This window comes from Corvus brachyrhynchos, unplaced genomic scaffold, assembly GCF_000691975.1.
Source record: "Corvus brachyrhynchos isolate BGI_N302 unplaced genomic scaffold, ASM69197v1 scaffold91, whole genome shotgun sequence".
NCBI lineage: Eukaryota > Metazoa > Chordata > Aves > Passeriformes > Corvidae > Corvus > Corvus brachyrhynchos.
In genome coordinates, this window is record NW_008236442.1 from 1,287,992 (window position 1) to 1,301,855 (window position 13,864).

The 13,864-nt window shown below is 47.4% G+C and overlaps 1 protein-coding gene across 3 annotated transcripts in view; it reads right to left on the reverse strand.

Annotated features, from left to right (window-relative positions):
- Positions 1-3,393: 3,393 nt before the first annotated feature.
- The window catches only part of PRICKLE2 (prickle planar cell polarity protein 2), a 58,397-nt gene continuing 47,926 nt past the window's right edge, over positions 3,394-13,864 (reverse strand). For all 3 annotated transcript variants that reach the window (XM_017747166.1, XM_008643587.2, XM_017747167.1), the window contains one exon: positions 3,394-6,033. In XM_017747166.1, coding sequence (XP_017602655.1) covers positions 5,165-6,033 — 869 coding nt within the window. In that variant the 3' untranslated portion in view covers positions 3,394-5,164. The remainder of the gene's footprint in view (positions 6,034-13,864) is intronic.

Consider the following 13,864-nt stretch of genomic DNA (forward strand, 5'->3'; position numbering starts at 1 on the left):
GTGCTTTTGACTGCCAGAATTACATGGTATATATATACATATACATATACAGATATACTGTGGTCTGATGTGTGCTCTTCAGAGTTTAATGCTTTATTTAGACTGAATTAACTTGCTTCACAGGGCTTTCTTTATCCATTTTAATAAATCATCCCTTTCAGCTAAATCTTGCCTTAAGAGTTGATCAGATCCAGAGCCTCTAAGAGCACAGGAGATATAAATATTTGCTTTTACAACAGGAAACTCTCCTGAGAATGCTTTAGCATTTAGCAACTGACTAGGTTTGCCTAAAACAGGGAAACTGGTAATTTGCTGAGTGGTTAATAAGAAGTGAAGAAGCAGAAAGGTGGAGATGCCTTTGGTCACTGACCTAAGAGCCAGTGTCCCATAGGTGGGTAAAGCCTGTGACCTGGGTTTCTCTGCTCCTCCCAGCTGAGGATGAAGCCTGGATGCAGATGAAGCTGATGCCATAACATGAAGGGAACACACAGCATAACACTGGAGTTCATTGTTGATGGCCAGAGGCAGCAAATTCAAGTAATTTAAACTTTCTAATTTTTTTCCTTCTCAGAGATCCAGACAAGGATTCTTGGCACTAAAAATGACTACAATAGTTCCTTCCTTCCTTCCTTCCTTCCTTCCCTGCACTGAGATGTCACAACTTGTGGATGCTTTTGGAAAGGGGCCCCAGGTCTCCAGTGACTCCCCTTTGTATTCAAACTGGATCTGAATTCCTACTTTTAAGCATCTAGGTTGAAAATGTATTGCATAAAAAAAGGATAATCTTTAAAATAAAATCCTCTAGAATTGCTCTCAGTTAATGAGCTTTTCCAGACATGGAGGATGGTCATATAATAGGTGGCACATAATCTTCAGGAGAATGGGGACAACCTAGATTTCAAGATTAGCATAATTGCATGTAAATGCAAGGAACTGGGAGCTTTTTTTAGCCTGAAAGAGCAAAGTTCATTAGGTAACAGGGCAGTTCAAAGCCCAGGAGACCAGATAGCTGAGAGCTGGGGAGGGGGCACCCAGCCCCAGCCAGGAGGGTGCTGCCAGCCCCATACTGCACAGGCATGGATTTTTGGGGTATTAAATTGTGAGGGTAAATGTGTGCCTGTTTCTTAGGAGCACTCAGTCTTTGTCAAACTGATGTAATTAATTAACTCACCACTCAGCGATGCTGTCCCTCCCTTCATCAGCAACTGGCTTTTCAAAGCCACTGAGGGCTTTGGGCTGTACCAGAGCCACTTGGGCCTCTAGCAAATGTGGGATTATCTGTGGATGATAATTTCCAGACAAGGTGCTGCTGAATATTTTTAACTTTACACTTCTGATCACTGCATCTTTCTGCAGAGGCTTTGCTCATCTCATGATGTATCTGCCAGGTTCAAGACTCTGTGGCTTTTGGCTTCCTGAAAAACAAGCCTTAGTGTGCTGGAAGCTTCCCTGCATAGCCCTAGTGGCTTTTGGGCCAACATGTTGTCATGCTGGGGTGTCTCAGGTGTTGCAGGGACCTTAGGGAGTGCCCCCATGTCTGCTGGGGAACATGGACGTGAAAGATGCTGTGCTCCCACTATCACATGAGTCATGGCCAAGTGTGTGGTGCAAACCTTGGCTTTGCAATGGAGGTTAACACCAGCCCAATACAGTGGTAACACTGGGTGGATTTTGCCAAGGACTTTTTGGAGAATAAAGGGGGGAAAAAAAGACATATTTTACAGAAGAAAATTGTGGTAGCAATAGACCTGGTCAGATTTAATTATTTTTGTAAGTGACAGTGTGCCAGGCTGGCCCTGGCAGCACAGCTGTCTGGGGAAGCCCACTTGGCCAAGCCAGGGAAACTGCAGGTGACCCCAGGGAGACTGGGACTAACTAACATCGTGTCTCAGTAAAGCTCACTCAGTGTCACCTTCACTCAGTTCTGGAGACACAAAAGGAAACGTCAGCACATGTCCCCTGCTTCCATGAGCAGCACGCACAGAGAGGGGAACCAGCAGGGCCAGATGGCAATGGAGCAAGATTTTACAGACTTGTAGCTCCATCCCTCAAGCTCAGTGGGTATGTCAGAAATGGTTAATCATACTCCAACTGGGCTAAGCAGAAAAAGATCTCTTTTTCTACAATCATATGCCTCAAAGTGTACCGGACTTCTGGAGCCCCTATGAAAAATCAAAAGGCTTTGGAAGCTGCATTTGCATTTACTGCTGAAATTTGTACGAACTCTTTCTTAGAAAATGTGATCTGACACCTTTCTGTGGTGCTGGTGAAGGGTCCAGCAGAGCATCACCCGACAGACTCTTTTCTCACCCATTTGTTGCCCATCTGTTCTAATTCCATTGCTGCATTAAAGCTGGGGTGTACATCAGTCATTGCAGGGATGCAGAGATGCTCTGCAGTGAGAACCCAATTTTGAAGAGTTGCTTCCAGCAGCAAAAATGATCGTATGAACAGAGGCACTGTGCCCAGGATTTCATTATAAAATTGCATGTGCAGAGTGCTGCAATTCTGCTGCAAGGAGTCTCTAAACTTGTTCTGTTAGCCCTGGGGAGAGGCAGCAAGCAGGAAAAGGGGAAAGGCTGGGGATTAGTTTTTTATCATTTGCTGAACAATCCAAGCTCCTGCTGCACAAGAGCAGCTCAGCTGTACAGACAACATTCATTGTGCTTTTAATCACTGACAATGAATTAAGTGGTACATATTAACTTCCAATTATATAATAACTTGTAGTTACAGTGTCATACTTGTTGCTGTAAGCAATACCCCTATCCAGCTTGGCAGGTCTATTTTAGAAAACATGGAAAAATCTGTGAACTTCTAAGGAAAGGCTGTTACTTACAATTTCAGGTTAATAGTCTCCCCCAGCATGCCAGAGGCCCAGCAGGGATTTCAGCTGAGCTGTGCTGGCTATTACCAGGGGAAGATTTGAAGACAACCTGGAAATGTTCAAAAGCTGTGAGGATGTGGCTCTTGGGGATATCCTTTAGTGGTGAGCATGGTGGTGTTGGGTTGTTCTTGCTCAATGACTTTAGAGATTTTTTCCGACCCTAATGAATCTATGATGTGGCTTTTTAAACAACAAATAATGGGTCCAGGGGGTACCACACCAGGTCACCAGCCCTGGGGAAGGTGTGTGGTGTGCAGGAGATGTTCTTCCACCAGCTTTCCCTGCCCACCAAAACCATGTCAAGGATGGAGCTGAGCTGGTTCTTGTGCTTTTATTGCAAGACTAGCTCAGTGAAAATCAAATTTTCTACTCACAATTTACCAACACTCCTTAAGAGCAAAAAACATACACGAGACTCTTCCCTTTGGATGAATACTTCTGTTTATTCCAACTGGAAAAAACATTTTTTTTTAAATATATTTAAGTATCATTTATTTTTTTTTTTCTTTTTAAAGGAATAATAATTATCACATTGTCCTTTACAAACAACAAAAAATTCCTAGCAATAGTCTGTGGTATGGAGACATCCATCTTCCAGATTTTTCTGCTGCTTTGAGGAGGCATGGAGGTGTCCCTGTGTGTGCCCAAGGCTGCCAGGGCCATCCCTGCACCAGGATCCACATTCCCAGGGTGTAGGGAGGGGCTGGCCTCAAGGTGCAGGGAGACCCTGAGGTGCCAGCAGCACATGGGGCCAGGGCAATGCAGCTGGTTAAGCTCTCAGCCCTCCTGTGGCTCAAAGCCCAGCCTTATCTTAAGCCCCTCAGGTGCTTTGGGTGCCAAGAGCCTCTTTTGCAAACTTGCTCCTTTCTGGGAAGCACTGAGACAACCTGGCCTTGGCTTGCAGCTGGGATGGCAGAACCCTAATGGATTAAAGCACACAAGAGAACAAACTCACATTCCACCATAATACAACACAGCTGAGCCCTATGTAGGGGCCCTCTGCCACAGCGAGGGGCTGTCCTGGCCCCCCAGGGGACAAGCCCTGGCCACAAACAGCCCCTGAGGGGCAAGGGCATCTTGCAGGGCAGGAGGGGCCCATGGGGAGCAGTTTGCAGGTGTTCTCATATGTGTTAGGCAAGAGGCAATACTGAGACTTCCACTTGGTAATGAACAGCAGTCAACATAACCCAGGAGACTAGAGCACCATAAAACAAGTCTATATTCAAAACAACATCATGCTGACATCACACAATTGCACCATTTACACTTTATTTACTCCAAATAATAGTTCAATGTTTAGTAACTTCAGCGTTCTCTACAGAGGCGTGAAATTCCTTCTCTGGCTTTGGTAATTTACAATGTTGCAGACATTTGGTAGTTCTGTTCTTTCCTATGTAATGGTAATAATAATAATAATTATAATTTTTAAAAAGTCCCTTTTGCAGCTTTTGTCAGGGTTCCTGTATCTGACTGATGGAGTGTACCTGCAAATCACAGGCTTCAAAATGCCACCGAGGCCTCATCAAGATTTAATGAATCAGAAAATGTTCTGTTTATTGACCAGGATCAAAACAAATGAACAGGAAAAACCAAAAAAACCAAAACAATGTTAAAACAAAAAAAACCCTCAAAACCAATGAAAACGCAAACTCTCACTGAATAATTAAGGCGTTTGATGATGAAATGGAAAGGGTGTCCAAAGCACTGTTTGGTTAGCTCTGACTGAAAACAATTCTGAACATGCATGCATTTTCCCAGTGACTCTTAGGATATAGAAATTCCTCTGATATTACAAAATACAAAAATATTTTCTCCAAACTCTCATTTACATCGCATTTACAACAATTGTGGAAATAACTTAGGCTCCCACACTGTCCAAGAGACAAATCACCTACCAACATGGCTAATGGAAAACAAAATCATGGTGGAAAGCAAAAGCAACCAGCAAACTGATGCTGAGAGTCAACAGTGGCAACCAAAATGTACAGACAAACAGAGCTCAATGGGGTGGCGGTATTTGGGAGAAGGAAGAGAAACTACTAGGTAAATATTACAGGCTAAAGTGAACTTTTAAAATTAGTATCTCCAAAGTAATATGTGCAAAATATATTCACCATGCCCAGGATTATGACTATTTATACTAGCCAGTCTACAACCTTTTATAAATCCCTACTCTTCGGGCCTTTTTTTCTTACAATAAAAGCACTTACACAATCTAAAACAGTGCAAGATTGTGAATTAATTTACATTCTCCCAAGGTGCCTGGCAAGGATGCCATTAGGATATGATACAGTTCTTGCTCTTCTGTCTTTTCCGGCTGTGCAATTGTCCTCTGGCCCCCACCGTGGAAGACTTGGGCATGCTGTATGAGCCGTACTTGTGCAGCAGCTCCTCGCTGGTCACATACCGGAGGCGGGCAGGCTGCGGAATCGGCTCCCCGAGGAAATAGCCCTCATTGTCAGACTCTGAAGAGGAGGAGCAGGTGGAGCACCAGTCGTATTCGGTGAAGTAGGGCCCCCACCTCTCACCCAAGTGGTTCTGCAAGGCAAGATCCGACACCGTCCGGGGACAGTGGCCGTAGACATCCCTGCGGGGACCCTGCTCCACTGTCTCCCTGCAGCTCCTCTGGTGCATGAACGGGTCGTAGTCGTCCCTGGCTCGGAGCAAAGGTCTCTCCTTCAGGCGGTAGCACTGCTCACTGGCCAGGTGCAGGGCGTTGTCCGAGCGGGACCGCCGGGACCGCCGGGGCCGGTGCAGGCGATAGTGCTGGTCATCATCCCGGAGAGTGGTTCTCCGGCGCATGCGCTCGCTCATGGGTGTGTGCCTTGGGATCTCCTGTGCCCCCAGCTTGCCCCCGGGCACCCCGCTGCCATAGTCAAAGCTCTGGTGCATCCGTCCGTGCGACGGCCGCTCTCGATAGCCGAGGGGGCTGGCGAGGTCGTGCAGGGTGGGCTCTGTGTCCTGGTACTGCTGCACCGACAGCAGGCTGCGCACGGACTCAGCGCTGCGGAACTGCATGGAGGAGTTCAGGGTGCCCATGTTGCTCATTTTCTCTGAGACGTTCATGCCCGAGTCTTTGCTCAGGTCAGGCATGGAGAACCTGGAGAGGTGCTCCTGGCGCTTGGCTCCACCATCTGCTGAGAGGCCTTTGCAGGAAAAGGGCAAAGGGGAAAAAAAAAAAAAGAAGTTAAGAAAGAGAATTTTCTGTCAGCAGAGATGCAGGGTGGAGGCTGGTTTTGGCCCAAGACTTTTGCTTTAAAAAGTAACTCAGTGGTACGATCCTGTCCTGAAGAGCCCTTTTTAAGAGGAGGACTTATATTTTTTTTTAAAGAGCAGGCAGTTCCTCCTTTGGGGAAATCACACCAATTTAAGGTGTTTTGAGTTGGACTCCAAGCTGCTTTTCACGACTTCCTTTCCCATATGTCTACACTGTCTGCAACTTGATAGGAATAACCAGCAACGCCAGGGAGAAATCATGCATCAGAGGTAACCTGAGGCCTCCTGCATGCTGAGCTAACTAGGGTGCCATGATCCAGCCCCCACAGCTTCTCCAATGACAACACATTTTGGAGGACAAAACAATATCAGGGGCAGATGAAAACAGGGCCGCTGACTTAATTCAGGGTTGTCACTATGCTGCACTTTACAGGTCCCCTGAATGACACCTGTGGAGAGACTGAAGTTACAGTTGGGTTTCCCCAGAAGCAAGGAAATGCCCAAGCACCAGAGGGTCTGCTGGAGCTCCCTGTGAGCAGCAGGACAGTGCGAGGGTCAGACTATCCCTGCAGATATCCAGGGAGTTGTGCATGGGCAGGAGCTAAAAACATGAGCTCCAGCTTGATGGGCTGCCTTGCTTGGGAAGGTGACCCATTGGATCTCTCCAGTGTGCTGACAAGCCCTGAGCTCCTGTAAAATGCTTTCCTTCAGCCCAGGAAGCCTTCACCTGGCAGCAAGGAAGAAGTGAGGTGTTTGCTCAGCACCTACCTGTCAACAAGAAACTCAGTGCACTCCACAGTGCCCTAGTCCTTGGCTTGTTTTATGGGTGTTTCCTGATTATTTTCTATCTCCCTGTTGGCTTGACAACTGGCAGCAGTCAGTGGTTGCATTGCAAGCTCAGGACAAGACGTTTCACAAGTTATTTCAAAGGAAATCTGTTTCATCCCAAATCAAATGCAGAGTGTTTGCTTTGGCACCCTTCTCCCTGTCCCTCTCCGACAACACCCCGCTGCAGACCCAACACAGAGAGCTGTGCACCATCAGCAGAATTTCCAAAATGACGCATAGACTTTATGCAATCACCGAGAATTTATGACTTTGTTAATTAATTATAAAAAATAACAACCCAGCCCACAGTTCAAGAATAAAGCCCTTTTTCCCTCAACAAAAGCTGCTTGCATTTCATCAAGAGCTCAGCTGCTTTTTGGCATTAGCTGTTGCTGCTAAACCTGAGCAAGAACAAGGGTTGCTGTCACTAACCCTATTCATGAGCTGCTTCAGAGTTTTCTTGGGCTCAGCATTAAAAAGATCAACAGATCCTGCAAAGCTGGGCAAGGTTTTCCAAACCCTGCCCTTGGTGGCACCTGGAGAGCTTTAGCCACTACTGGCCCTCACCTGGTTTGGTTTTGTTCCCTGAGTCCCAGCTCCTTTGCTTTTCTGCTGTTAATGGGGGTGTTTCTGAAGTTTATGATTACAGAGGAAGGTAAAGTGAAGGTGATCCCTGAACACCACAGGAAGAAGGAGAGGCTGACAGAAGGAAAAGCCATGTTTTGTTTCAAAAAGGACACACTTTTCAAGTCAACTTTATGCTTTCTTTTTTCCTCCCTAAGTCACACTGATTTTGAGTAACCAAGCCCAACACTGCCCACTGCCCTTTGGAAAAAGCCCTGGATGGACTTCCTATCCCCTCTGAAGACCTGCCCACCCACACTCCACACTCCCATTGTGTTTCTCCTCCTTGCTGGAGCTGCTATCTTCTGCCTGTGAACCCAGTGAAGGCATTTGCCACATCAGGTGCTGCTCCCCATGTCCCTCCTGTGCCACTGTGGAGGAGCCCAGCAGCCCCTGGGGGGGGGAAGAGCAACTCGGTAACATGCGCAAAGACTTCCTGAAAAGTCAGAGCAACAGTGGGACTGCTGGCAGAGCTGATCACAATGAGAATCATGGCTGTTGACAGTCCAATGTGGCCTTAATCAGATCTGTCAGACAATAGCTGACACCAAGGAAAATGAGCCCTCGGTGATATTTATGCAGCCCTTCATTAAGGGAGCCGGTGCAGCTCAGCAAAAAGAACGAGCAACAGCAGTGCTGTGCAGAAATACAGCTCCAACACCACAGGATGCTTCTGTGACATCAACAGATTGATTTTGGCAACATCATTAAAAAGGGGCTGACCTTGTCCCACTCGCAGGGATGTGGGCTGAGCTGGTGCTTTGCTCCCAGCGCCAGCCATATCAGATAGTACCCACAGGTCTCAGCTGCCCCTCACAGCCATCTCCCTTCTGTGGTCCTGCATCCAGCAAGAATAAAAAAGTGTCTAGGCACAGGCTCTGGAGACATGGCAAGAGTGATACAGTGTTTTCAATTAAACAAGACACATCTGCATCCTTCACATCACAGGCAGAATGATGTTGCCAAGATCAAGCAGGACAACCTGGAGGGAAGCAAGTTGTGATAAGTGAGGTGCTCCGGCTCGGGAAGGGCAGAGCCAGAGCTTCACTGGTTTAGTTTGTGCAGGACAGGGGTCTCCAGTCCCTCACATACTTCCACCAGACACCCATGAGTGCTTTAGTCTTTTCCCCTTGGAAGTCAGCACAGGGCAGTGAGTTCAGACAAGGGTTCTGTGACCATGTGAATGGCTCATGCTTGGAGTGCGAGGTTTAATCAGTCCAGGGGATGTTTCTGGCTGATCATTCAGACAGCTTGATTATAATTAAGCACAAACATTCTAAGATCTTGATTCACTGGGAAAATGCTGATTGTAAGAGGAATCCAGCACTGAATATGTCCATCACCATTGCCAGCACACAGAACTTGGGGTGTGATGGAGCCCATGCTCAGGAGGCTGATGTAAAGCCACTCCAACATCCAATGGCTTCATTTCTCTGTATGACAGAGTGGAAAAGGCTCCATGCTGAGGGGTAAAACATGTCTTCCTAGGTAGACTGGGCAGGCTGCACATGCACAAGCCTTTTTTTTGGGAGCCACACTTGGAAGTGACCCAGCAAGCTGTGTGGCTGGGAGAGGGAAACTTCATTTTACCTGCTCATGGTGACAGTGAAGGATTTATTCCACTCACTCAGGAGCAAAGCTGTGCTTTTCCAGCTGAGCTCTGCATGGCTTTTATTATGGTGCCCACAGCAGGTTCCAGGTCCAGGATGCAATCTACAATCCTTGCAGAACACAAAAGTGTTTCCCAGCTGAATTTTACATTTATGCCACGGCATCGTGAGTGGGGCTAGGCCCAGATTAGTCTAAGGTCTCTAAATGTCCCTCCCTATGGAGCCACAAGACCTCAGGAGGCATAGTGGGAACAAGCCAGGAGTGTTCCAGTCTGACCTCAGTGAGATCAGGAGATAGCAATAACCATTTGTCTAAAAAAATTTCATCTAGAAAACGTAACCTGGGAATGAAGTTTGAAAGAGCAGAGGTTGTTTAGTCTAGAGGAGAGAAGGCTGAATGGGATATAGTAACAACCCTCAAATGCAGAAAAAAATGCTTGAAAAGAGGAGGGAACACATTATTCTCCAGGTCTGCTGACTCCTGCAAGGAAAGTTTCAGAAGAAAACTCTTCCTGTGTAATCACAGCAGAAGGTGACTGGGGCAGGCTCTGGTGCTGGAGGATTTCCTTGGCACCCAAAGGCAGTGGGTACCCATGCACATGCAGGGTGTCTCCAGATTCCTGGTCCCACACTGCCCTGGATGGGGTGAAAGTGGCACCAACCCTTGTCCCTTAAGGTCATTTGCCATTCCAGAGCTACACCTATCCATGAGGCCCCACCTTCTTGAGCTACCAGTATTTATGTACAGCTGTTGCAGCTCCCTCTTAATGAAGTGCTTCATCTGGGAACACAACTAATAACCCAAGAGAGCCTCAGTCTGGAAGAGCACACATGGTGAGACCCCACCATGCAGCCCTGACTTTCTCCTAACTAAGAAATCTGAGAACCTGTTTCCCAAGGCCATCCAAGGGAGCAGGAGCCCTACTCTGGCCCATGGTGTGGGATGGTTGTTACCACATCACAAAGACCATTCCAAGGGTGCAAACCCAGGGATAATGTGCTCATCCCACCAAAATTTACTTCTGCACAATGCTCTGAGACACATGCATTGTTGGCTGCTCCAGAGACTCATGCACTGGAAGAGATGTCACTGCTGCCTCTGGCATGGTGCTTCAGCCAGTGGCTGTCCTGGAGCCAGACTGGTGCCAACACTGCAGCACACGTAGACACAGCAGATTTTTCTGCCACTGCTCTCCACTGCATGGGGCTGCCAGGCTCAATATTTCACCCTGGAGCCATGGAAACACACGCTTTTCCAATGAGCACAAGGGAAAGCTGCAGCTTGGCTGTGGGTGCTCGATATAGAACTGGAGCTAGCTGCAGTGCTGAGAAAACCAAGCAGGTGTCTCATTAACATTCAGGTTTGCTAAGAACACATTGTACCATACCCTCTGAAGTCCTTCCCCACCTCTACTGAGAACCACGTTTATCCCATAAGCACTGCCATGGGAAAAAACACCCAAATAAGCAAAGTAACAGCACAAAGATACCCCTCGTGAACATCACCTCTACAACCTTGCCACAACAAAACACTCAGAGGCACTTAAATCCCATTGTGTGCTTTGCTAAACAGGGGCTGCAAGTTGCATTAATTATGAATTATTAAAGCACTTGGCAGATGACATCAGAGAGGCTGCAGAGAGCACGTGGGCTGGGTGTGAGGCTGGGAATGGAGCCCCCCGTGAGGGGAAGCAGCTCCCAGCCCCCAATAAATCAAACTCCCCATGAAGCTGTGCTAACATGGGGTGAGCCAGCATCCCACTGCAGGAGAGCATCACCCACGGAATGCAGAATATCCTGACATAGGATATTGCAAACAAACAAGGCTGTGCTGACACTTGCTTCTTGCCTTTACATTTATCACAGCGGACACACACACCTGTGCATCACAGCTCTCACCACAGAGCCCCACAGAGGTGCCTGCCAGCACCAAAACCTAGCACCCAGCCCTGACAGCCAGTGTTTAAATGCAGCTATAGATGCATAGGAGGGGACAGCATGGCATCTCTTGTGTCCGGCCCCCTGTGCCACAGTCTTCTCTCTCACACAGTATCAGGCATCCTCACTACCCCTCAAACAGGGTTTATTTCAAGGTCAGTTCCTAGAACTAAAAAGAAATTTAAGGAGAAACAGCCTGCACAGAGCTTTGTTTAAAGCCCAGCCCCATCTCACTTCTGAGCAACCTCAGGGCGTGCAGAAATAAAGCAGAACCTTTATGTAACTGGAAATCATGGTAAGTAAACAATTTGGGGGAAGGCAGAGCCCCCAGCAAGTGGATCACAGTCCCACCAGCCTTCCATGGTGTCCCCATGTGCAACTCATAGATGTCATTGGGTATTTCCCACCCAATTAGTCCCTTCCAGCTTGGTGAAAAGAAGTCCCTATGTGGGTGCTGCTGGGAAAAGGGTTGTATTTTAACCTAGAAGCCTCTCCTACAGCTCCTTTATCAGCAGTCCCATCTCCTGCACCCTCCCCAGCTGATGGCCTCCTACAGCTCCTTTATCAGCTCCTTTATCAGTCCCATCTCCTGCACCCTCCCCAGCTGATGGCCAACAAGCCATGTTGCAGATGATGTGCTATTGCTTCCCCCAATAACATCTCCTTCCAGAAGTCCATTTCGGTTCTCCCTCAGTTTGCATTACCCCACATGCTCTGCAGACCCACACATGTCACATGTGTGACACTGAAGGGTTGAAGACAGGCAGGAGGTTGGCCTCTGCAGCAGGCACACGAAACCTCCCACTGTTGAGTGGCAAAAGGCAAGTGAGGGAGAGAAGAAATGTTCTTGACAGTTTTACGGTGGTTTTGCACTGGGCCTTTGGGGTGGAAAACCTTTATCTTCACATTGGTTTTGAAATTATCTGGCTTGAATTAGGGAATGTTATACCTGTGCCTCAAAATTTCAAGAATTTCTCCCAGGGATCTCATCTTCCAACTTGGAAGCAGTTTGGAGGAAAGAGAGTGATAAGAATATGGTGGAGAGCTGGGAGCCTCCTTTTTTCATAGGAAAACTCAGAACAGCCAATGTGTCATTTTCTGGATTGCATAACTCAGCTGGAGCACTCAAGGCAGCTGCCCTCTCCAGCCCAGGGGAGAGAGGAGCACCCATGGGATGCAGTGCTACTGAGGACACGGGAAGGGAGATCAGAATCCAGACCCCTCACTGCCATCCCTGAGGGTGTTCAGGAGCTGCTCCCAAGCTCCCAGTGCAGGAGAGGCTGGGTTAATTAATGTCTCTCCAGAAAATACAACCTGGGCCCTTAGTCAGGGCTTGTTCTTACCCTCACCTGCCCTGCAGCTTTTAGCTCCTCTGCAGGCAGAGGAAGAAAAGGGACTGGAGACAGATGATGCTGTCAGGTCACTGCAGCTCAAACATGCAGGGATCAGCCCTGTTCTCTCCACTTTCTGGGTATATCAACAGTTGTTGTCTAGTCCTGGAAAAACAAACTATTTGGGGTCGCTGGGCATCACACAACACAGATGACAGGAGCAGTGTGTACCATACAAGTGAAATCACATTCCACCCTGTAACAGCACCACTTTAACATATTTTTAAACTGGATTTATGCCTGTGACAGATGCTCCCCTCATCCAAACTCATTTTCTCAAGGAATCCTTAAAATCTGTTTCTCTTTTTGCATACAGCAGTGTCACCATTCAAAGTGACTTCTACCTCCAGAGGGCTCCTGCTCTCTGCAAGCAGCACACAAAGACATTGTTCCTAGAGAACAAGATTTAGCTTGCAGGTACTTTCTTAAGTGGGCCATTTGACCAGCTGTCATTTTGTGGAAATAACTGCTTGGAATCAGCAGAGATCAGCTCTTGATTTCTAATTCCACTGCCAAGCACATGCAGTGACTGCAAAACCTTTCTGGAGAGAAACACAAACATAGGGAGCTGGGCTGATGGACTGAGTATCTTCTGGGAAGTGATTAACCCCTGGTAGAATCAGGCTTTTTATCATGAGCAAACCTTCTTGGACAAATTCCATCTTAACATCATCCCAGTTGCTTAATACAGGGAGCTAGCTACAAGGCAAACACTGCTACAGGATCCACTGTTTTTTGTTCTTGTTACTGCCATTAAAAAAAACAAAACACCCAAAACCCCCAAAAGTAGACAAAGGAAGCACAATATAAAAGATAGTATAAAAGAAAATCTGCAAAAATTAGCTCTCTCTTGGAAAACAGGCTGAGAAATATTGTTTCCTTTTTGCTTCTCCATCTAATGGCCATGTAGTGCAGGAGGATACAGTCTCCAAAAAGCTGTAGCAGATTGGAGTCTGCTGTAGCCTTCAGCTGATGGCAGAATAGGGATTTTCAAATAGAGACATGGAAGGGAAGGAGAGATGCCTCCCACCCGCAGGAGACTGCCCTTTGCCAGCGGATGTGCTTAAATCCCATCAGCATTTGTGGCAATTACGCAAGTGCAAAGCACAGGGCAGCAGAGACACTCCCATCTAATTCAAGCCTCAACACAGAGCACAAGGAGGGTCACAGCCACCTCTGCCACTTGCGTGTCTTCTGGCGCACTACTGCCCATGGTGACAGCAGAGCACAACCCAGCACTGTAAGGGCACATGCCCAGGATTAACACGGTGTCTCACCTCTTTACTAACGCATAGGAATTGGCTTTAAAGTGATTAAACAGAGCCCTTTTGGTAAGGTAGAAACCTGGGGTTTTGCAGGAGATTGGGGTC